The sequence below is a fragment of the Pyrus communis genome, chromosome 14 (assembly GCF_041283825.1).
Source record: "Pyrus communis isolate YQ-2024b chromosome 14, ASM4128382v1, whole genome shotgun sequence".
Lineage (NCBI taxonomy): Eukaryota > Viridiplantae > Streptophyta > Magnoliopsida > Rosales > Rosaceae > Pyrus > Pyrus communis.
In genome coordinates, this window is record NC_142578.1 from 21,434,853 (window position 1) to 21,459,817 (window position 24,965).

The 24,965-nt window shown below is 35.6% G+C and overlaps 2 protein-coding genes and 1 long non-coding RNA gene across 12 annotated transcripts; 1 reads left to right on the top strand and 2 right to left on the bottom strand.

Moving 5' to 3' along the window:
* Window positions 1-447: 447 nt before the first annotated feature.
* Window positions 448-4,347, top strand: LOC148691380 (uncharacterized). 10 transcript variants are annotated; one of them, XR_015955927.1, is made up of 7 exons: window positions 448-1,218; window positions 1,570-1,652; window positions 1,859-1,919; window positions 2,692-2,723; window positions 3,328-3,390; window positions 3,727-3,793; window positions 4,193-4,347. It is a non-coding gene; the product is annotated as an uncharacterized LOC148691380 (long non-coding RNA). The 10 variants fall into 10 exon arrangements; XR_015955930.1 differs by lacking the exon at window positions 1,859-1,919; XR_015955928.1 differs by lacking the exon at window positions 1,570-1,652.
* A 5,172-nt stretch (window positions 4,348-9,519) lies between these two features.
* Window positions 9,520-11,961, bottom strand: LOC137713208 (large ribosomal subunit protein eL6). The gene is made up of 4 exons (XM_068452483.2): window positions 11,641-11,961; window positions 11,433-11,539; window positions 10,179-10,360; window positions 9,520-9,811 (listed from the first exon to the last, which is right to left on the bottom strand). Exons 1-4 carry the CDS (start codon window positions 11,895-11,897, stop codon window positions 9,656-9,658), a joined length of 702 nt encoding a protein of 233 aa, XP_068308584.2. The 5' UTR covers window positions 11,898-11,961; the 3' UTR covers window positions 9,520-9,655.
* Window positions 11,962-17,473: 5,512 nt separating this feature from the next.
* Window positions 17,474-24,441, bottom strand: LOC137713665 (bZIP transcription factor TGA10-like). Its single transcript, XM_068452994.2, has 11 exons — window positions 23,888-24,441; window positions 23,492-23,622; window positions 22,743-22,840; window positions 22,412-22,558; window positions 22,210-22,281; window positions 22,053-22,112; window positions 21,841-21,918; window positions 21,682-21,757; window positions 21,298-21,569; window positions 19,847-20,086; window positions 17,474-17,774 (listed from the first exon to the last, which is right to left on the bottom strand). Exons 1-11 carry the CDS (start codon window positions 24,184-24,186, stop codon window positions 17,619-17,621), a joined length of 1,629 nt encoding a protein of 542 aa, XP_068309095.2. The 5' UTR covers window positions 24,187-24,441; the 3' UTR covers window positions 17,474-17,618.
* Window positions 24,442-24,965: the final 524 nt, after the last annotated feature.

Consider the following 24,965-nt stretch of genomic DNA (forward strand, 5'->3'; position numbering starts at 1 on the left):
CTAGAGTAATTGAGAACAATTTTGAAGTATACTAGTTGATTCAAACCAATCGGTTATTTTTTCTAATTCAATCCAAGTTCGGTTTCGTTCCTCCGGTATTTTTGTCCACCCCTACTTTACATACCTATTCCAATTAAAAGTTGATATTTTTTGTTTTTGGTTTACAAAGGGGCATAAGGCCAAGCAACTTCTGCTACATCAATAACTAGAAAGATGTCGACACAATGAAGGAGCTTGATCTAAAAATACTGAACCCAAATTGTAAGATCCATTCAAGCGAGTTAGATCATCAACAATAAATTCATTTCTCAATTAACATGTTACATTTTACAAGATTTACAAATTGACACTTCATTAATACTATTCCTATTTTATCAAAAATTTAAAAGAGAACTATTATTTAACATTCTAAAAATCTCATTTTACACTCTTTACAAATATATTTATATCTACTAAAACTCAGCGGATGGGTACTGTTCATTAACAGTGCCCATCCGGTTTTACCCCTTATTCTCTTCATGTGTTTTAGGCTTTAGTGGGTTTGTATGATGAATTGGCCACTTTGCCCCTCTCTCATTTTTGTTCCCGTGCGTGCGTTTTGTGTGGGAAGATGCTTCCAGCATCTTTCATTTTTCACTTTCCTCTTTCTTTTCTTCTCTCTGTCTTTCCGTTTCTCTCTATTTCTCCGTTTGTCTTTCGGTTTTGATTCCAATCGGATCGTGTGGAAGGGTGTTTGGCATGTTTATCTCGCTGTTTTCCACGAACGAATCGCTCTGTTTCAGGTGTGTTTGTTCATGCGTTGCTTTATTTTCTGTTTGGTTAGGAAGAAATTTTTTTAATTGATTGTTCTAAAGTTCGGCTCTTCACCTATTTTGCTCAGCGTTTTTTTCTATTTCTTCGTGTTTTACATCTGGTTCTTTCGTTTGATTTCGTTTTTTGGTTGCAGGAAACATTCGTTTGATTTCGTTTTTTCGTTTGATTTCGTTTATGATTTGATTAAATTGTATTTTTTTCCATAAGAAAGATTTGCATGCCGTAGGGAAACAATTGGCTGAAATTTATTACACCAATCATTGCTCATATATAAGTTTAAGAACTTAATTACTTTTCATTTCTATAGGTCCTTTATAGATTTTTGGATTACTTAAGCAAATTTGACTGGGAGAACTATTGTATAAGTTTAAACGGGCGTGTGAGGAGCTCAAGATCTTATGAAAGGTATTTTCACCTTCTTCTTCTTCTTTTTTCCCTGTGTGTTTGTTTTTAAACTTTTGGGTATTTGGTAAAGCTTTCATCTTTTGCGTAGTACACCATTTGTGGACTTAATTTTGGCTATTTGATAATTTCCTTTCCAAAATTCTGATTATGTTTATAGTTCTGTCAGTCATTACATTCTTTATAAGTACACTGAATTCACATTGTATTTCAATAAATTTTAAACGCTTTGTCTACACTCTTTAAAGTTTTTACTTACAAATGTGTTGATATTTGTAATTACTGAATCAAATGATCACCATTCCATTTAGCAGAAAAAAAATGTCCAACATTAATTATTCTTATCATTCACAGATGTGTGTTTCTCAAGCTTTGTTCTATGCAAATTTAAATGTACTTGACACTCACTTCAGGATCATTGGCATTGATCAAATAAGGTGACCAAATTCTTATTATTGGTCATTCAATACCTTTTTTCTTTGCTAAGTTTTTTTTCACCCCTCTTAGAACTTATTAACTTTGATATGCTTCAAATTATTCCTTGCTATAGAACCCACCTCAACTGCTTTCAAAATAATCAGATGCTCTTTTACATAATTATTGAATTTTCACAAGAAATTGATTTATTTATTTTTATATTTAGGCAGGCAAGAGAAAAGGGATTGACAAAGCAGAAAGTTTTAGAGAAAGTTAGAAAGTGTCAAGTAATAATTGTGAATGTATTTTGGGTTATTCTTCTTTTCATAGGCTCAAAATGCAGTGCTTATTTTGTGGTTGATAATTTTTCTGAAAGGTATTAAGATAGCTTCTTTTGTCAAATTTTCCTTCCTTTTTGGTTAATGGTGGGAATAATACGGGTAAAAAAAAACTGCATGTTTCAAAGGAAAAAAATACACTAGCGCACACTTGGAAATATCTGGAGGTATTGGCAAATCTCACTTTGTATATAAATGCTTCACAATTCATGGAAAACCACATGACTCCTGAAAATGATAGTAGCAAATATGATGTATTGATACTAATATTTTAATAACATGTTTCTTAGGGTGTAAGAGTTATGCGAGTATGTGTAGTTTACCTTGGGTGTGGGTTGATGGTTGTACACATGTTACGTTTGTGTTACAATACTTAAAAATAACACCTTATTTCGTGGATGAATTTCTACTCTTCATTTAGGCATTGAACCTGATACAATCTTAACATATTGATAGACTAGAAGTAGATATCTGTTTTGTATTCTCCACACTTCTGTCTAACTTCTTCTTGAGTGATAGTTTAGTTAATTTCTTATTACTTTCTTGCACGTTACATATGGCTCTTATGAAGTAAGAGTTTCTGGTGATAGGAATTATCGGGTATCTGCAATAATGAGAATGCAAAGTAATAGGTTTGTCATTTTTTATTTATATTAATTTCTTATTGTTTTGTAGATTAATAATTATCCATCTGATTATATTTTATTGTGTTAATGTATAGCAAAATAGAGTGAGAGTGAAGAATGAATAAGGGTAAGATTTTCAAACTATCCAAGGGCTTTAGTATAATAAAATGTCTCGACAATTTTACCTTATTTTTTCCTATTTACTTTTAAAAAAATTTAGCCCTCAAATCCATTTTGTGCATTAGTTTTAAATTTTCACTTTAATCTCATTAGTTTGATTCTAATTCAATAAATTTATGTAACATACAGTTTTCTATTAGAAAAATAATTGACCTTTGAATAGAAGACGTTGTCTTGCTTGATATTACTAGACTAGCAGGTCAAAAGATCAACCTTTTCCTATCTCTAAATGTTGATTCCTCTCTATTCAACAGAGTAATTCCTTTTTATTTTCAAGCCTTGAATTTTATAAACTATTACATTTTAAAAGTGTAAGTTGATGATTACATCTGTCCATTTCTTGAAAAAAATTAAATTATCAAATGATGTCTCATGATACCAACTCCCCTTACTAGGGCATTATGAATCCAGTCAAATGTAACCTTCTCATTCCCTTTTCCCAACATTTAGAATAATTTTTTTATCATGCATATTACCGTTCTTCATTCTAGATTTGATTCGTTTAGTATTAAAGCTGATGCAAGGATTAATATCTCATTGTACCACTGCAGCTATTACCACAGTTGTCACAATTGCAGAGATTCTCAAAAACAATAGATTTGCTGTTGAGAAAAGTAAGACATCTACTTTTATTTTCCTCCTTTCAAAATGAGACAATCAAATTAATAAGTGTGGAATATCATGTTTATGACATCTTACTTATTAAGAAAAAACTTTACATGTGCAATTATTAAAAAATATCTAATTGCATAACAATTAGTTTTTTGGGCTAGAGTTTTTGAGTTATTTCACGATTCTCTCTCTCCTCTTTATTTTTTTTAATTACATGTAATAGTTTATGGTCAATGTGATTCCGTATCTATTTGATTAATTATATTCTTAGATTATGTAGGAAGAGTAGCAAGTAGCAATGATGATGCTTTTTAAGTCAGTTACTCTTCTTATTACAGACAAAGTCATTCGGATAATAACCTTGCATATAACATCCTTTCAGAAGCAATCCATATGTCCATATTGGTAAGTTCATTTTCCTATTTTTCTTTTATTATATATTTTCAAAGTGTAGTATTTTGACCAATAATTTGTTATTACAAGGGATTTAGATTTTTTATACGTAAACAATTTTTTTGAAGTGTTAATTAAAATGGTTAATTGATGGGTATTACTTACCTATGCATATTCTTGCTTAGTATTTACTATGCACATGCATATTCATGTTATACTAAGTATAATGTTCACTGTCATTCACTTAATCACTAGATATTTAAAAATATTTTTTTCTTTCCATTTTTTCTTGCTGAAGTGTTAAGCAATATAAACTAATACAAATTTGGTTTTTTCATCGTTAATCTACTCATGCTAGGGATAATTTGAGCTTTTACATTCTTTTGAACATTTTTCATATTTAACTTGCAGGATCAATGTCACTATACACTTTTCTGCAACTGTTTGTTCTGTCTTTCTCCCTTCCTTTGTGTAATTTTAGTCAATTGAATTACTCTTTTTAACTTAAGATTGAACTGAAGTGCTAAGAACTTAGTTAAATAAAAGTTTACATTGGTTTGATGACATTTAGGTGTTCAGTGTTAAGTGCATGATTATTAGCTCCACGACCATTAGATACATGATCCTTCATATGTTTTTACTATAACATATCATAATCCCGTAGCATCGCGCGGGTAGCACTTTCTAGTTTCTTTCTAATCATAGAAAGTTTAAAATACAAATAAGATTTTTGAAATAGTAATAATAACAATTTTTAATAAAAAAACTCTGACAACTGTACTAAAAAGCTGGAGTCCCACAAGTCGCAACCAATTGAATTTCAGTCAAAAGAATGTTCCCACTTCCTCTGCAACCGTCACTAACAGAAATACCAGCCTACCTCTCTCTCTCTCTCTCTAAAGATATACATATACGCCCAAAGACCATATTCCAACCCCAAATTTGCCTCTCTCTCTCTCTCTCTCTCTCTCTCTCTCTCTCTCTCTCTCTCTCTCTAAAGATATACATATACGCCCAAAGACCATATTCCAACCCCAAATTTGCCTCTCTCTCTCTCTCTCACTCTCTCTCTCTAAAGATATACATATACGCCCAAAGACCATATTCCAACCCCAAATTTGCCTCTCTCTCTCTCTCTCTCTCTCTCTCTCTCTCTCTCTCTCTCTAAAGATATACATATACGCCCAAAGACCATATTCCAACCCCAAATTTGCCTCTCTCTCTCTCTCTCACTCTCTCTCTCTAAAGATATACATATACGCCCAAAGACCATATTCCAACCCCAAATTTGCCTCTCTCTCTCTCTCTCTCTCTCTCTCTCTCTCTCTCGCATCCATTCTTCCTTTTCAGAGTGTTTGGTCTCTTTCAGTAATGGCAGAGAATGCGGGTGAAGAAACCAGTCCAGACGATCAATCTAATGCTGCTTCGGATGCTGAGCAAGATCATGATCAAACTGATGGAACGGGGTAGAAAGATCAAGAAGCTACTGGAGATGAAACAAAGGAAACCGAAAATTCCAAACCACAGCAAATCAAAAACACCAAGATGGAGCAGATTGATGGTAATGTAAAGCCCTCGTTTGAAATTCCGGGTCCAATTCCTCTCCTGAGGGATTTAAAGTTTCAAGAATACCGGCACAAAAAGGGGGATTACTGATTGTACAAAAAAAGCTAAAGAGTATGTAATTTCTGCACCCGAGAGTGAAAGCGGAAGTGATTTCCACACCAGAGAAGAAAATGATCTTGAGTTGTCAAGGGGAGAGGTTCAAAGGGTCAAGAAAAGCGATGGAAATGTAATTCTGGGAAGTGACAAGGAAGTGATTTCTGCACCTGAGAGCGAAAGCGGAAGTGATTTATACACCAAGGAAGGAAAGGGTTGTGAGGTTTCGGTGGAGGAGTCTCGAAGGGTCAAGAAAGGAGATCAAAATGTGATTCCGGGAAGTGAAGAGGAAGTGATTTCCGCACCCGAGAGCGAGAGCAGAAGTGATTTCTACACCAAAGAAGAAAAGGGTTGTGAGGTTTCAGTGGAAGAGGCTCAAAGGGTCAAGAGAGGAGTTGAAACTGTGATTCCGGCAAGTGATAAGGAAGTGATTTCGACACCCAAAGAAACCCAGAGCACCGATTCCCAACAGACCAAGAAGCCTTGGAACTTTTCATGGGAAATTTCAGATCCATTTTCAGATGTTGATCCAAGACTTTACCAGAAGTACTTTGAAGAGATTCCTGACGATTCTAGCTACTTCAGATGGTGAATATTGAACAGTCTACTCTTTCTTCTATGTTTTCTATGCCTTGTTCAGATTTTGATCGCGGTTATAGTTAAATTACTGGATGATTTGGGATTCTGCGGGTTAGTTAATTAGTTGGATAAGATTTAATGGTGAACAAATTCAATCATTTTATGTTTGTAGTAATTCAATCATTACTTTCAGTTTCCATGATGAATAAAAAATTGCATGGATTTGGGGCAAAAAGTTTGGGTACCCAGCGATTTTCTTGATATCTATTTCATCATGATCTTTTCAAAATAGTCACAACTAAGCATCAAACTTACCGTAAATGTATATCAACATTTTTATCTATGTTAGTTGAAACTAAGACCTCCTCTAAATGAGAGACAAATACCACTAATGCTGTTAGTAACTATGTAATTTTTTGTTTTGTTTGAATTGAAGCAACATTTTACTCTGTTAATGCATGGAGGAGGTCTGCTTGTTTAGCGGATTACAAACTTTGGGAATGAGCTTGAAACTTAATGGGAATGTTAATTGTCTTACGGAGATATGTAAGAAAAAGGTTATGCAACATCATATAGGGTGAGATTTTTTCATGCATCTAAAAAACATGCCGATATACCTCATAATACAAGTCGACAAAGGGTAAATTCTTTAGTGTCCCTACACTTGTTTTATGAAATTTAGTATACCAGCTCGAGTGGCTTGAAGGGCTCGTGGGTGACGGAGGGTTTGATGCGGTAGAGCCATGGTCAGAGGTTGAGCTTGCGAGGGGAGGTGAAGGAGGTGCCGGAAATTTGTTCAGTGTAGAGGCCGTACGGGCAGAGGAGTGGGCTGCTCTGTCCGTGGGGGAGAGCTCTGGGGAGAGCTTCGGAGGGGAAGTGGTTGTGGTAGCCTGATTGGTACAGGAGAAGTAGGAGGAGGTGGAGGATAAACCAGGGCCGTGGGTTTTGATGTCTGATTGATGATGATCCATTGGGGTTTCAAGATTAGGTGGATTTTGTTATTACAGGTAGCATTACAGAGTGTATTAATACAGAACCTCTGTCTGGATTGGATTGGATTTGGATTGGATTGGAATGGGGAAAGAAAGACGGAGATGGTGATGACGTGACATGCTCATCAGTTGAAGAGTCGTAATTGGTTAAAATTTAATCGGAAATTTATCCATAAAATTCAGACAAAATCATGATATGTGATGCTACGGAATTGGTAAAAATTCTACTTAAACATCTATTCATAAAAATTGTATTTTCGGATAATGACACGTAACATGACAAGACTGGTTAAAAAAACATATCAGAAATGAAAAATAATTTTTTTATTATTTTAATAAAAAATAATAATCATTGCAATTAATTACTATTTATTTGGGGGATTGAATGAACTTTTGTCAGGGGGCTTTTACAGATGGAGTTGCTCTAAGAGCAATGTCTGCCCCTGTAGGTCTTGAGCCTTCGGGACTAGGTAGATATCTTGGTGTGCTTTGGGCCTATGATATTAACATCCTGCCATTGCGCCTTCCTCAAGCTCAGGGAGGCATGACTACAAGCTCTTTTGGTTGAATTGTTGCAGTTTTTATTAAAAGACATGATTCTTACTCAAAGTGCAGGAATAAAATTAAAAGAAGTAATCTGTATTTTCTGGAAACTTTAAATAGAAGATATGCTTTTTGGGTCAACATTCTTAATAAAAGTTGTATATCTTCAACTAAAATGAATGCTTTAATGTCTATAAATACCTATTGTGTCATAATGTTTCACCCACAATTTCATAAATTTGTTTCTACATTCCTTGCTCTCTTCTCTCTCCATCACATTCATACAATTTCTTTTTAGTTATTTCTAAGGGAATATAATTCAATTTTGCTAATCAAATATTTCATACTTTGTTGTATCCTAGAAGTGATTTGCTAAGAACCTTTTAGCAAACTCATTATAGTGGGGGCAAATAACACTTTAAGGAAACGAGTACCTCAAAGTCAATCTTTTCAAATTATTCTCTATATTTTTACTTTTACTCCAACAATCATAAAGTGTTATTTTCGTCATGGAGAAAAAAGTCAGTTAATGTGGCTTTGAAGATTATCAATCAAGATGTCTACAAGCTAGACAAATTTGATGGATCCAACTTCACCCAATGGAAGGACAATATGTGTTTCATGCTTACTGTTCTAAATGTCATATACGTGTTGGACACCAAATTGCAGCCTATTCGTGAACCAAGTGACAAAGACACAGACAAAATAATTGTCGATTGAAGGAAGCGTGAAAAAGATGAATTGTATGTAGAGGACACATCTTGGGCACATTATCTGATCGTTTGTAAGACTTGTACACTCACATTCAATCTCCAAAGGAAATTTGGGAAGCGCTTGAACACAAGTACACAAAGTAGAAAAGAGGTACCGATAAATTTCTAATGTTCCCACTCAAAATCAACAGTAAAGCCTACTCTTTGAGTCCCTATACAATCCTCACATTTGAGAATTCCTTTGAGGTATGAGTGAGTCCCTATATTAGGATACTTTGATGACTTTTATTTCGACTCATTGAAGCCCTAAAAAATTCTTTTGAGGTACGAGTGAGTCCCTATATATTGGGATATATTGAGAACTTCTATTCCAACCCATTGAAGTTCTTTGTCCATATATTTAAGGACCATACAGATGCAGAGACTCCATTGGAGGCTCAAAGAAGGACTAGTTGCTGTGTCCAATGTTTGTGAACTCATCTGTGCCGGAGGAAATTATGAAACATTTGGAATATGCTAAGGTATGCTTTCGCTCATTGCTCTTGGCCCACATGAATTATTAAACTATTTGGAAGATAGCCCTGAGACATTTGATGTCCAACGGTGGGGAATTTCAGCCCTGCAATTCGGTAATTAGGTTTAGGTTTTGAAGTAGATAGGCCAAGGGAAAGTCACAAGCATGTAAGTCAATTTTATTGAACTTGTCATTATGATGACATCATACATTCAGCATGAAACTTGTCATTCTACACACAAGAGGTGTGGGTTTTTTCACCATTGACTCGTAAATCTGTTTTACAAACACACCAGAAAACTACGATCTAATGATATTCCACTTTAATTGTAAGGGAGATGTCTTAAATTCGATTCTTACCAAAAGCGAATTCAAATCATATTATTGCTAGATCATTGTGAGACCTTAACCCACTCCACCGCCTTTTAGTGTGGATAATATTATTTATTAAAGAAAAAAATACAGTAGATTTCCCATTTGTGCTCACAATTTGCAGAGTGAATAATAACTTCGGAAGGGGGTTGATGCGGAGAATTTTAAGCGAATCCCAATCAATTTTTTCGTAAAACTGTCAAAGGCCAGTTTTGCGTTCATAGGAAGATCGTTTTAGATTGTTACACGGGTACAAGAACTTGTATTTTGTGCAAAGAAACAAGAGAAATTCGTCGATTTCTAAGATCCATTGACAGATCAACAAAGTCTACCATGGCCATAGATCAAAATGGCCAAAACAAAATCTTTCATAATGCAACTCCGATCAACGCAAAATTTTGGACATGGTGGTAAAATGAAAATACAGAGTATGCTGGTAGTCTGAAACAAACTAGTTGAGGAGCACAAAATGATCCTAAAAAGTAATATATGAGATAATAGTCTAAAAGATAAGCTCATGAGGCTTCATGCCCGCCTTAAGAGAGAATCTCGCTGCTAAGTACGTCTTCAAGTCTGGGACAGCCTCGATGGACTTCATCAATGAAGCATCCACACTCTTCTGATCATCTTTCTTCCCTTGTGGGAGCACACTCTTGTCCTACAATTTGTCGTTCGGGAAAATATTAATAGACATTGAAAAAATTCCAACGGAATCTACCACAGTGAGCATTATTGCCCAATAATTTACATGCTTCTGATTAACATGTAAAAGATATGAACCTCGTAGCAAAAAGACGGGTAGATATAATCAAAAGGGAAAAATAAAGTAACAGACAATCTGTATAATCTTATCCTTTCATCTCAGGGTATTATGTTGCATGATAAAAATAATATGCAAAATAGAAGACCGTGCTTGCACTGCCACATCGAACAACTTTAAAGTCCATGAAGACAGTAGCAATAATGGAAGATATCTATAATTTTGCTCAAAAGTGTAAGTAAACGAAGAAAACAATAACTCTAACCTCTTTCTCTGCCTCAAAAAACTCTCCCTCACCCTTCTTCTTCTTCTTTTCAACTTCCTTCGCAAAATATTTGTCATCAAACTTTTCTACATTCACCCCAGAAATGTCAACCTTGGTTGAAGTGCCAATCACATAAGACTGATTAACGCGTCTCAAAGGAACACCATTAATTTTAAAGGGCCCTGCAATGAAATAAAATCAGCACTCAAGTTAGAATGATACTTAACAAGTTTCGTGCAGAAGCATGCAAGAGTCAAAAACTAGAAACACACTCTTCCCAACACAACATGCAATTAAAAGAAAGGGGTGTGCCATCCACACACCCCTTGTTAATTTCTGTCCCTTGATCTTCTTTAATTTAGTTGACCAGAGATTAAGAGGGTGCGTATGTAGTAAAAAAGGGCGTGTGTATAGCACACCCCAAAACAAAACACAGCCTAGCAAATACACAAAAGCAGTCAATTTAAACAAAAATAAGAAATCTTTGAATAAGAAACAAAGAAAGAATAACTGGATCAATTAATGAAACCCTATGATACTAAAAGTTGAAGGCATAAAAGTTTTACATGCATCAAGGAAAAAGCCATTTGTAGAAGGTTTAGTGAAGCTAATTCATATGTTTAGACTTTATAACAATCACAATTAAGTGATGCAAGGTGTAAATATCACATTCTCGAGAACATATCTACATAATCAGAGAAAGTAACCATGTAAATTAGGTATCAGATGACATGTTGCAAATTGATATTTCATGTCATCAATCATTGTTTCCCAAGAATAATTCACCGTGAGATACAGATTCAGAAGAACAAAACTAGTACCAGATCACTCACAGTACAAACTACCCTATTTGAACATATCCCATTCAACAGGAGACGAGCAATCACCCAAGCGCAGTGTGCGTGGGAGGGGACAGTTTTTCAATAACTTACAACAAAGGGAACCATCATTTTTGCACCAAATCTTACTGGTGCTATACAAATCAACATTGGTGGCATTCAGTCCGAACAGAATGGGAGGCTATTACACAATTAGAAGCTCAAATTGACCGGGTTTCGATAATTCAAATGTACTAATTGGATCAGTTCAGATTGAGTTTATCAAACTTGTCATTCAGAAAAATGAAGAAATATGCTATTACTAGTAACAACAAAACAAAAAATTAACAGTAAGAATACAACCATTCAGCTAAAACTGAAAACAAAAAACTCGAAAAATAAACAGTTAAAAGAAAAAATGGCAGCGAAAGCTCACCAGTAACAAGAAGCAACCCAGATGGAAGCTGCTTAAGAAAAACAACTCTCTTGCCCTTAAACCTCCCAGACAATATAATCAACACCGTCCCCGGTGTAATACTCGCCCTACATTCACTCAACAAAATCAAAAAATTTTAAAAACTAACCAACAAATCAAACCCATTTTCTATTTTTTTTAAGTAACTAAAAAATGAGAAAAAGGGAACCTGAGCGTGGTGGGTTTTGGCTTGCGTTTGTTGACGAGCGGCTTCTTGACGTCATCGGCGGGGTAGAACTTCGGGGGCTTCTCGGATGCGATCTCGGCCGCCGGCTTCGGGTCATGGCTTGGAAAAACGCCGCCATTTTTGGCCTTGATAGCCCAGAGACCACGCTTATGGTACATCTTGGACCTCGAAAACTTACCCACCCCACGAACCAGATCTGGGTTTCGGGTCTTTCTCGGGTTTCTTGCTTTAGCCGCCATTGCGAGATCTCACAGTGTCTCTGTCCGAAACCTACGGTTGGGGGAGAGAGAGAGGGTGCGGGGTCGAATGTAGAGATTTTGTGGGCTCTGTATCAATCTCACAGTGTCTCTTAATTGAATGTAGAGATTTTGTGGGCTCTGTATCAATCTCACAAGGCCCAAACTTTGACAAGTTTGATTTTAGCCCCCCAAGTCATAAGGAGAACGAACAAGAGTCGCTTAACAAATGGGATTGGCCTACCAGCCCAGCCCATTTAATTATGTAAAACATTAGGTCATTATTTGGCCAAATAGGCATCAGGCTAGCCAAATGTAGTTCCCTTCTTGGAACAACCTGTCCCTAATCGTACAATTTTATTACTTTTAAAAGAGTGAATTGGTGAAAATGCCCCTAAAGGCGAGATGGTTGACTTTCGTTGACCATCATTTCGTAACGCGTATGAGTTATTATTTTACAATATTCTCAATGTACTCGACGGTACGAACACGTAGGCGCAAGAGGAATCGAAATCGGAGTTACGATAAAGTTTTGCAAAACTACGAATCTGAAAAATACTTTTGTAAAAATTATTATTTTATATATACACACACACATATACATATATATATATATATTTCTAATAATTATTATATTATTATATTTTATTTGGTGAGATTTTTGTGGTCTGTGGGGCCTACACCTCAACTCTCTTCTCCTCTCTTGCCCTGTGGCACCTTGTTTCCTACACTCTCGAACTCTCTTCTAGTAGTCTTTCTCGTCTCGCTCTCTGTTAGCTCTTTCACTCACCCTCCCTCTTGGGGAAACTCCTAGCACCACCATCGCCATTCTAGCAAGTACCACCTCCAAGAACTCTTCCCCGACGACCAATGACGGACTCACACACCCCAAAGCCTTGGACGTGGCCACTCTCTCCCTCTTCTCTCTCTTTACATAGTGGCAACGCCACTATTCAAGAGTTTCTTCGATGATTTCTCGTTGTTTCTGGCAAAGGTAAGCTTCGAAAACTCCTCAAATCTTTATAGATCGTATTTAGGAGTACGATTAGGATATTTTTGAGATGTTTTTTGTTTAGACGCAGAGATAGCTCGAGGAAAATTTCCCCAGTTTTCGTCGAGATTCTAAAGCTTTGCAGGCCATTTTCGGCTAACTCCGGCCACGGCTCAACCCCCATATTGGTATACACTTGTTCCTTATCTCCCTATCTTCATTTTGGCTTTTGATTCGTAGAAAATGGTTGAGTTTTGAACCCATTATAGCCCCTTGAAGTTTTCTGGCCACCCTTTACAAATTCCAACTTTCTTCTTCGTTGGGACTGGCGGGTTCAACCACGAGCCTAAATGGGCCGACCTGACCCGATACAAAAAAAGAGGGCCCAAAACCTAATCCATGAACTGGCCCACTCACCCTTATTTTTCGCCTTTCTAGGTTTTAGCAGTTAAGCTTTCATGTCGACGAGGATTCTTGGCAAAAGTTGGAACATGAGATTACCTTCGATGGTATAATTCTTATCCTACTTTTACTGTACTTTACTTATACTCTGACATCACATGTGAATTGGGTTCAATCTTGCTCACTTGCGCACTCTTGCATTTAGGCACTTTCAAGTTTAAATTTACTCACAGTTTCCATATCATTACACTTTATGGCTTCGTCTCCTTTTTGGTGTCGGCCAACACTGTTCGATTCAGAGTCTAGGTGGACATTCTAGATCGGGGTTTATCACCTCTTAGCCATTTTTTTGTCCAGCTCCTCGGTTACAATAATTGATTCAAATTCAACGGCTAGATTTGAAAACATTCAAAGGTAGTTTAATTAAACAACCATAAATTTAAAGTATAAACTTAAAACTAGTAAATTATTAAGGGGGCTATGTTTAGCCCCTTCGGTTTGAGATAGTATATGAGTATCGCCTGATACTGTTCATTTAAAAATAATATTTATGTAGGACAGTTCTGGACAAGGTTATAGTTAGCCCTTTTTGTTGGAGATGGCCTATATGGGGCAGTTTTGGCTCACCTACCTTTAGTTATTTTAAAATATTAAAAAATTATTTGAACTTACTTTTAATTAAGAGTAATGTTAGGTAGACTAAATTTACAAACTAAATGATGTCTCACCAATAGAAATAAGCATCCTAGTCAACACTTAAGTAATAATCCAGTCATCAACTTCTATGTCATTTAATTTATAAGATTTTATCTACAAATTTAGTCTCCTTAGCATTACCTTTCTAAGTAAATATCACAAATACTAAGTCTTATTAGTCCCAAAATATGTTTTTATGTAAAAAAAGAAAGAATAGTATACTAATATTTATGGTGATTTTGTATAAAATCAATAAAAAGTTACAATATTAATAATATATCAATCATATTTATGTTAATTATAAAAAGGTCAATCATGTACTGTGATACTTAAATACATTTAAGATAAACAAAAATTGCAAAATATGTCATTACAGCTGGCATCCACTTTAAATGACACATATTTTCTCATATTTTGAAATAGGTCAATACGAATTCAGACACTGCATTGCAATGTTTATTTTCTGATTCTGGTTTTATTGGATTCAAAAATTGCGTTGCAATGTCCGTTTTCTGGTTTTGTTTTTTTTGTCCATCACTCACATGCCTCTTATTCTTCACACATCACGCAACTCCTAATTTGCGCATTTGGATTCACACACTGCAATGCAATGTTCGTTTTCTAGTTCTGTTTTTTACATTATTTTTACATTTGGATTCAAACACTGCACTACAGTGTCCATTTTCTAGTTCTGTTTTTTATATTTTGATTTAGACACTACATTGCAGTGTTCGTTTCCTTTTTTTTTTCTTTTTTTTTTCTTTTTTTTCTTTTTTTACATTTTGATTCAAACATTATGTTGCAGTGTCTGTTTCCTGGGTCTTTTTTTTTCCTTCATCTCCTATGCTTCACACTTCGCCCAACTCCTTTTACATTTAGATTCAAAACACATGATGTGTCTGTTTCCTGATTCTTAATTATGGGCCGTAAACTCTTTGCAAACGCACCTTTAATTCAAGTGGGTTTTGATGGACACTACCCTTAAGAGAATCTCCACGACCAAAGCCTTTGGAAGTTTGCTAGATATCTATTACATCCACTCTTTTTTTTGCCTTGCTTTTTGTTCTTACGTGCTGATAGTTGCAGTTTTCTATGGAATTCTTTTTTTTTATTATATATATATATATATATATATATATATATATCTCTTGACATTGCGTTTGCTATTGGAAAGTTTTAGAGCACAGGGATTAGTCAAACTATTTATTCGGGTTTGATGTAGGAGAAAGAAAAATAGAGAGGTAGGAAGAGGAGAGATAAACATGAGAGAGTGAAGAGAAAGAAGGGAAGAGAGAGACATGATAGGAAATCGGGAGTGTGGATGCAAATTTCCACCTTCTCCTTCTTGGACAAAATTGCACCTACAAAACAAATCACAAATTTTGACAAGGCCAAAAAGCCTCACGCACCCATGATGAATTTGCCCCGGGGGGGGGGGGGGGGGAGAGCTTTGGCCGAAAAACCTCCAATGCCAAAGTTAGAATCTTGAGGGAAGAGTGTTTGGAGAATTTTGTAAGAGACTTGGAAGTAGTTTTTTGAGAGAATGGAGAGCTATTTATAGGGATATGGCCAGCCCTATTAGGAGAATAGGGACCGGCCCTTTGTGGTATTTTTTGGGTGTAATTTGTAGTTAATTAGCTATTAATAGATTAATTAGGTAATAAATCCATTAATTTAATTAACATAATTTAAAAGAAATGTTTTGGGGGTTATGGAATAATTACCTTGGTGAAGAATATAGGATGAGGGTGGATGAAATAGTTTTGAATTTGTTACCTATTTTGGGCACTTTTAACTTGGTTGAGGGATGATTGCCCACTGCTCGCGCGTAGGAATCCCGGTATGTCTCAAGGGTATTTTTGTCCTCTTCTATTCAAAAATCCACGTGTCATCTTGTGATTATTTTTGGCTCCACAGGGAGAGAATGAAGTAAATAAGGACGAGAAAGCGAAGGAGATAATGAATGAAATAAAGAGAAGAGAGAAGGGTATAATAGTTATTTTATACTTAGCTTAAACTCATGTGGCATGCTTCATTAACCTATGCATAATTATTATAAGTATTTCATCGATTATGTCCAAAAATAAAATTGGCCATTGATATATGGCTAATTAGTGAAGTTTTTATTGACCTTTGGCCAAATATCCTTAATATTTAACTATGTATTGATTTAAATATAATAGCCTAAATCTTCGGTCGCCCCCAATCTAATGAATTATACCGTGGCGTGCCATGCCTTATTTAAATATGTCATGCACGTATATGTGCTCTTGTCAGCCCGCTTGTTTGACACTAAGGGGGCATAAATGATCAATTGGTATCGAACTTAGCATTCACGAGATTCAAACGTAAATTTTTCACTTATAAGTGAAAAGTAATATTACTAGACCGTAATCTCTTAGCTAGGATCCAAAGGAAGGCCCAAGAGAGTAATTAAGACCATCTCCAACTAAGCCGGTTATAGAGCCATAGGCCAAGGGACAATCCTTTTTGGCACAAAACTCATCTTTACTAAAGGTTTGGGCCAAAAAATCTTGGGACCCACCAAGCCAAAATCCAGCTATGTGACCAGTGGGTTGGCCATATTTAGCCAGCCAGCCAACTCTTTCAGTTGGGTTTAACTAGATTTTTTTTAAGACAATATTAAAAAAAAATAAATAAAAAATTCCAATTTTTTTTTTCCCTATAAGTACTTAAGATATTTCTACATCATTTCTCACATTTTTTTCACTATTCCATACTATCTTACCTCATTTTATTTCATTTCTTCACATTCTATTCACTTCAAACACTCTTTTCATACACACCTCTCTCTTACCTCTTCCAATAATCTTTCCTTTAACTTTTTCAATAATTTTCAAATGGCCACGTCTTCAAGTGGCACTCAAAATATGTCCGGAGGCTTATTATCATTGAGCTACAAGTGGCACTCAAAATATGTCTTGAAACCTTATTTTTAATATGATACTTTAATTCAATTAACCAATAAAATTAAAAAATAAACTTCAAATAATAAATATTGAGTCGGCTAAAAAATAGCCCCTTTCGATTGGAGATGATATATAAATATGGTTTATCACTATTCATTAAAAAAAAATTCTAATCTAGACGGGAGCTAAATATAACCCCTTTGATTGAGATGACCTAACATACTAAGATCCAAGACCATAAGGCATCCATGCAGCAACACTAAGACCACGTGGACGTTTTGAGTTTCAACTTTCAACACACTCGGCATCTCTTCTGTGTCTACTTCACACGAACTCACAAAAACCTAAGCACCAACCAGACCATCTTCTTCGATTCCAGTCGTCAAATTAATGTACGAATTTTCTTAATTAATTATTTTCTTTTTTCTTGCCACTATTTTCTTGGTCAGCATTGGCTGCTAATAGAACCCTCTGAGGAATATCTATGAGGGAGACAGTAAATTCTACAACTGCTTGGAGTTTTATCTACTTTTAATTGTCTATCTATAGATCTCTCTATCTAGATAGGAAAGAGGTAAAGCGATGTCATATCATATTAAGATGACATTAGTTGATTAAACTGTAACTAATTAACAGAGAAGAGAGACATGCATTGAAGCTAGTCATGATAGTTGATATGAATTTTGTAGCTTCGAATATTCTAATTTATGACTGATCTTGTCGAGGACGACCCATCCAGAGAGAGCTGAGAGCTCGGAGACGATGGAAGTACTCAGCGATTGCCAGCAAACACCTCGCTGCTTGACGGGTCGTCAGAATTTGTTGAAGCCGGTGAACTGTCTGCTGCCTCAGATTATCAGCCTGTAAGTTTCACTTAAATAACTATTAGATAATCATAAACATCAAATATATGTGCACAAATTGCCTGTCACAACTTATTTGAATAAATAAATACATATTATAATGTCCATATGGTACAAGAATATCAACCTAGACCAGATGAGATTAATCCTTGACATTTACATTTCACATCTTTACGTACAAGCAGATAAGTTTGACTTTGTGATATACAATAAGAGTGATTGTCGAATCGGTCAACTAGATAAAGCATAAAAGTCATTAGTTAGGAAGTTAATGAAATGTTGGGGGTTAGAAATTTTGTTGGTGATCATTGGTCGTGGGGTAAACTTGGTGACCTTTTGCAAAGAATTTTGACTACAAGGGCTGCGTAGGGGAAAATAATTACATGGACTTATCTTCCTTGAGTAGTTTAGCACACTTTTTGCAATGACTTGAATTCTATATTTGTTCAAACAAAAGAAGGAATTTAGTAAGCTAGATAATTTAAGTCAACAGAGCATGTTAAGATGTCAATTACTAATTGGGTGGATGAGTCTTGAAGAAGTGATTAGTGTGCCCTAAACATATAATAATTACACTCTTAATCTACCTGCGGCTAGCTTGTTGAATATAAGAAAATGATCTTTATTGAAAACGACATGATAAATTGATTCAAACTCATATCATCATTACAACTATAGGACCTTAATTAATTTGATTTTGAAAAAGGTGAGCACTATATTCAAATTGAATTGAACTTTGCTACCTGCTTGAAAATTACTCTCATTTTAAGAGATTTGAAGGGATTTTTTCCCCTTTACCCTCTCTCTCTCTCTCTCTCTCTCTCTCTCTCTCTCTCTCTCTCTCTCTCTCTATATATATATATATATATATATGTATACGTGTGTGTGTTGGCTAGCTATATATAATATAAGAGCCTATTAGGGTTCTAGAACAGTCGGTCAAAAAGAAGTTATGGTAAAGGGACTACGTTGGCTTGTAAGTCAAGCGGTTAGGACCATGACATCATGCAAAGATATGGCTCTAGGGATCTTTTGGATGATGATGTATATTAGTGGACGTGACCAGATTTGATGCTTATCAGCTACTAAAGATGCAGAGGAAAACTTTGGCTACTGGTTTTCTAATCTAGTTCGAACCGTGATCTTGGTCTGTCACTTGCTAGCTCTATCATTTTATACTTCTATAGTTCGGTTGGAAAAAAAAAGGGCAGATCGCGACCTTATACTTCTATAGTTTGCTAGCTCTTTCATTTTATGCCTCTCACTTGCTTAATTAGCTTAGTTGACAGGGACGTACATATTTTTTTGTTTTTGTTGATGGAGTATAATGTATGAGAACAACTAACTAGTTGTCTACGCTCCGGAAAAATTTTTTTTTTACACAAAGTTACATATAAAAATGGTATTTGTTAGACGATTCTAATGGGATTAAGTCTCACGACAATATGAGGTGCTCTCTTATATTAGAGAAGTGATTAGTGATCTAATCACTTTTGAGTGAAATGTATTATTCTGAAGACATACGTTGCATTAAATATTTGCTTCTAACTTTTGAACTTAATGGTATGGGCTAGTTTTATTGGACTTAAGGAGACGTAGAAGGAACGAGTTGAATGCATAAAGTCCCTTTCAAGAAATAATACATGAGCGACAACCTCTTATAAGAAAGAAGCATGCAGATAAATAGATTCGAAGTACCCTTCAGCCACGTCATGAGAGTGAGACATGGAGTGGTTCATGGTGTTGGGGTAGGTTTTCCAACCAAAAATAATGAAGGTCCCATTCACAAGATCATTGTAGGGGACCACCATCAAGATCGAACGGATACAACTTCATGCCTCATCAACATGCCATTAAGAAAATAATCTATAATATAGTTTTAATAATTAGTTGTAAAACAATTAGGGCAGTCATTAATTGGCTAGTACGAGTACTGATCACTAATATATTTTGATTTTGGATATTTGTCGGACTATATATTGATATATCAGAAACTGTAAATTAATACTTGATACCAAACTTTTAGGATAAAAAAATTGTATATATGTGGTTAGTCATTCATATACGTACCTGTCTAACGAAGCCCTCGAGCGTGGAGAGCTTGTTCATGGCTATAGCCATCTGTCCCATGTAGTTGGCCATGTTGGGAGGGCAGCTCAATGAATCAGAGGTTATGGTCTCTGAGAGAGACTGATTGAGAGCTTCAAGACCTTGAGAGAGAGCTTCTTCAGTCTCCTGTGTGGATTGTTGTAACCCACAGATACCCAATAGTTGCTGCTCCGTTAAAGGCTCGATTTGATTCAGAATAATCTAATATCCATCAAGAACAACAACAAAAACCAATAATCAACGTCAATTCTATTTTGAACGTACTGAAAAGAAATTACACCGAAGATCCTCGAGGGATCCTAATTATAATCAACGTCAATTATCTTTCACAAATAATTTGATTTATTGACATTAATAGTAAATAATATCATGCATGCAAATAGGCAAAAACCAAACTTTCTTGGCTATGATTTATTTTTGCTTAATTATTTGCTAGAAACCAAAGAGAAAGATGAAGATAGATACAAGATTTTTGTATATATTCATCAAAGAGAGAAAGAAATCAAGAGAGAAAGAAGACACCCGTATAACTCTCTTTCCTGCTGGTTCAATTTTTCAGAGATCAAAATTGTAGTACTAGCAGACATGACTTTTGGGGAATGACACCTAACTCTACCTTTTAGTAGGAAAACCTTCACGTTACCTTTCGTCATTCATAATATTCACACAATGAGAATTGAGATGGATCCATATTCTTTTGCCACTGCCACCGACAACTACTTTAATGTACATGTACCCATGCATATATCTTACTTGTCATTTTGATCATAATATGTACGCTGTCGTACTAGAATATCATATCTCATCATATTCTATTCACATGTTTCATCGATATTATCCTTTCCCCCCCCCTCTCCAAACAAATAGATGAGGAGGGGTTTCAAGTTATTTTTGTTACAGAGGAAGGTTTCGAATTAACCTTGTTTCATTTTTGTGTAATTAGAATTTGCGTTGCAGCTAATTAATTAAGCATAGAATTACTTGAGTCTAAAACCGAGTTTTCTATTTTACATTTTGCAGGTAATTGAACATAGACCAATCATGATCCTGACCTATTGCCCTAGACTCCCTTACTACTTAAGCTAACCCTAATTAAGGGCTTAAAAATCTGGGTTTTCAATATGGTACTGCTGCATGCATGATCTAACCTAAGATGAAGGCTTTCAACCTGGTTTTCCAATATGGTAGAAACAATAATTTTGCCTCATACTAGTTGTGTAAGCTAATTCAAGTAGATAAAATCTGGTTGTGTCCTTTTGTCATTTTCTTGTCACACATTTACTGTTGTACTTCTTTCATGAATTTGAAGATTTTGAGAAAAAGAAATATGTTCCAGTACGAAAGAACAACTAATTAATGAGGAAGATATGTATTTGTAAGTTTCTGGGGTTAATGAGCTAGGAATATTAAACCTTGATGACCTCAGAGGGCCGAAATCCACCCATCCACATGAAGCAACGTTCAGCTGGAGTCTTCCACATACCAGAAACAATGTGAAATACATCAGTCTTGGCAACCATGCCTTTGAGGTTCAACACTTCATCATAATGTGCCAAGCAGTTGTCCACATAAAGTCGCAGCTCATTCTCCGGCAAATGCTCTTGTACTGCAGCTCGAAGCTCGCACATGAGACGGTGGTGCTCCTCCAGCCACCTTGCATACTCCATGTCAAAAACGGCAGCGTCTAATGAAATAATGAGAGAAAGATGAAAATGGGTTTTAAATAGGGTTTTATACTGAGAGATGCTGAACTTAAGACAGAAAAAGTGAAAATGGAACAAATATAATTTTATTACCTGGGCTAATGTTGTTGATACCAACAGGAAGGCTTTGTTGCTCTCCTCCTACAAGTCCTCCTCCAAAGAACATGCCCTACAAAACCAAAACCCAATCTTAAAGAAATGTTTAGGAAATAAATCAACCAAAAAAATTGGTACCTAGTAGAGTAAACTCACTTGAGATCTGGCTCTTTGCAGCTCTTGTTCCAGTTGAGTTAGCTTAATCCTACTTGTCTCTAACTGCTGCACATATGCCTGAAAAAAGAAAAAGGTTTAAGGATTAGATTAAGAATACTTTTGAAAAACCGAGGTTAACTGTTAATTTGTAATGGAAAAGTAAACAAAAAAACAAAGGCTAATGACTTGCAAATTTTCTACGGGTTGAGTACCTTTTTTCTAAGCCTGCTTTTCCTGGCTGCTTCTCTATTCTGAGCAAGCCTTCTCAAAGTCTGGAAAGAATAATCACACCAAACGTTGGAAATTGTTGTTGTAGAGAAGAAATAGGAAGTGAAAATATTTTACTAAAAAAAGTGAACCCAAAGTCACCTTAGGATCCGGTGTTTTGGGTCCTTCTTGCTCTGAACTTGATGTAGTTGGTCCCTTGCGGTTACCCTCACGCTGCCAAAACATTCAAAGCAAAACATATATAACAAAATAAACAAATTCATATAATTTATCTTAATTTTAATATAGTTTTTCTAGTTAATAATTTAGAGTAAATAATTGATTTAATTTCCATGATCCGTACCTTGATAGCTTTGGCAGGTTCATGAGAAGGTCCAGAAGGAGGAGGAGGGGCAGTAGAATCATTGCGTGGGTTGGCCAACTCCATGGACGGTTCTGATGGTCTCTTTGAACCACTACTTGAAGGAGAAACTAATCCCGTTCCAGCTGCCTATATTACCAAACCCAAACGAACCCATTTTACTACTATAATTCAATATTTCAATGTGCTAATTAGCTCTATATTAAACAAAATAAAATAAAATAGACTTGAACCGACCAACAAGAAATGAATTAAAATACTAAGTGGTAGTATATATAATATATACAACTAAATAACGGTTATAGTGAGATACTTTGGTTGATGATGATGGCTCTACATGCATCGGCTGAGATGGGAAAATATTCAAAGTTGGAGGCCTCATTCCAGATGACGAATTATTTTGATGAAGATCTGCACACAAAAACTAATTAATTCTCACAACTATTGAAAATCATATATATATATATATATATATTAGAGAAAATAGAGAGATGAATTAACCAAGGGAGCTCTAGAAAAATGATTAAAAGAGGAACCATAAGAACTAGGAATTGGAAATGGTCATGATAAATATTTCTCAGGACAGATGGGGATATATCTAGCAAGGAAGTCATGATCTGAGGGTTTGTTGCATGTGTGTCCGGGTCCAACCAAGCTTCAAAGAAGAAGAAACGAAAAAATTCAAAAAAGGAGAGACATGGGGTTTTTCATGTAAGGTTGTGAATTTACAGTTTTCCTTTGTGTGTATTTGCTTTGTGGATCCGGTCAAAAAAAGTACTGGGGGGAGAGAGAGAGAGAGAGAGAGGAGATGGAAATAATTTTGTTGAACACGCTTTTCCTGTGGCCCAAACAAAATCTCTACTCCATTTCCGACCCAGAAAGGACTGAGGACCACTGAGAGGGGGAAAAATATATTCCCTTCTGATTCTCATGTCTCTCTACCTCCATATCTCTCTTTCTCTCAAGGTTAAGAAAGAATTATGTAGCTAGAGAGAGAGAGAGAGAGAGAGAGAGAGAGAGAGAAAGAGAGAGAAGGGGAAATGAAACGACAGAGATGCTTACGTCGTTGGTCTTGATGGTGAACATGATTAGCTGAAGGGTTGTGATGGTCCTGCGGCTGTCCATCAAGGTAGAGAAAAAGAGCTTGATCTAATTCCCCCAAATCATAAGCAGCTCCACCGTCTTTGTTTGATCTGGTGATCATATGTACAAAGATGAAAAATCAATGGTATTAGGAATAATCACCTGCTAAAACACATAAAAGACAAAACGCTAACACAAGAATATCATCACAACACACCAATTAATATAAATAAATATTATATTTCGGAAAAAATAGAATTAACCTAAAATTATAAGATGACAAAATGAATGATTTAATTAATCTCTAGCTAGCTAGCCTTTTTCACTTTGATGATGATGGTGATGATGATTATATGATGATGAATATATAATTACATGAAGTTCCCAGCGGGAATATTGGCAGATGATGATTGCATCATCCCATATTGAATCTGCTGCTGTTGCTGCTGATGATGCTGATGATGCTGATCTTGTATTTGATGATGATGTTGTTGTTGGTGTTCAAGTTGATTGCTGTTTCCTTGAATACTTGAAGCCATGAGAAAAGAAGAAGATGTAGAAGTTGGTCTTGCAGAAGAAGCTAAGAGCTTTGCTTCTAAGAGTAGGTGATCTCTTTTATTTTCCTCTTCTTGTCCTCCGCCTCCTCCAAAATCAAAACCTCTTGAAAACCCCATTAATGGCAAAACCGCCTTCTGTTTCCTCCTACCAAGAACATCATCCACATGGGGAGAGAGAGAGAGAGAGAGGGGAAGGAGGAGAGAGAGAAATCGGTTGTGAGTTGAGAGCTTGCTAGCTGTGTTGATAATTAAAGAGAGAACAAAATATTGGAATTCAATGTAAAGAAACAAAAGAGAAAAGGCTTTTCTATTTTCCCTTCTCTCAGCCCTCTCTCTCTAAGAAATGGACGACTTTATTTTCTGCTGTAAACCAAATATTCAGATAAAGCGGTTCTTAAAAATACACTCTAACTCTCTCTCTCTCTCTTCTCTCTCTCTCTCTCAAGACCAGAGAAGAGACCTGGGGTGAAACCGCTTACTTTTGTTTATTTTAATTTGGGAAACTGCTAATGGCGTCCTTGTCCAAGCGGACCAAAACCCCTCTCTCGCTTATTCTGTTCAGCCTCATGTGAAATGACCAAACTGTCTTGATCGCAATGCATATCTTCAACTTTTACTATTCACCTTTTTGTTGCAAACACATCAACGTAGATTGGTCATGGGTAAATTCGAACATAACTTAACTAGTATGAGTATGTTAATTTTGTTGAACAATTTATGGGTATGAGGAAGTTAATTTTATTCAAGCAAATGATTAACTATTGTATTTGGACTAAAAGTAAATGTCAGTATACATGCTTGAGATGTTATCAATTGATTACCACCTCATAATTCAAAGAGTGGGAGAATATGGATATGGATGGTACTTTCTTTTATTGGAAAATATGTAAATTTAG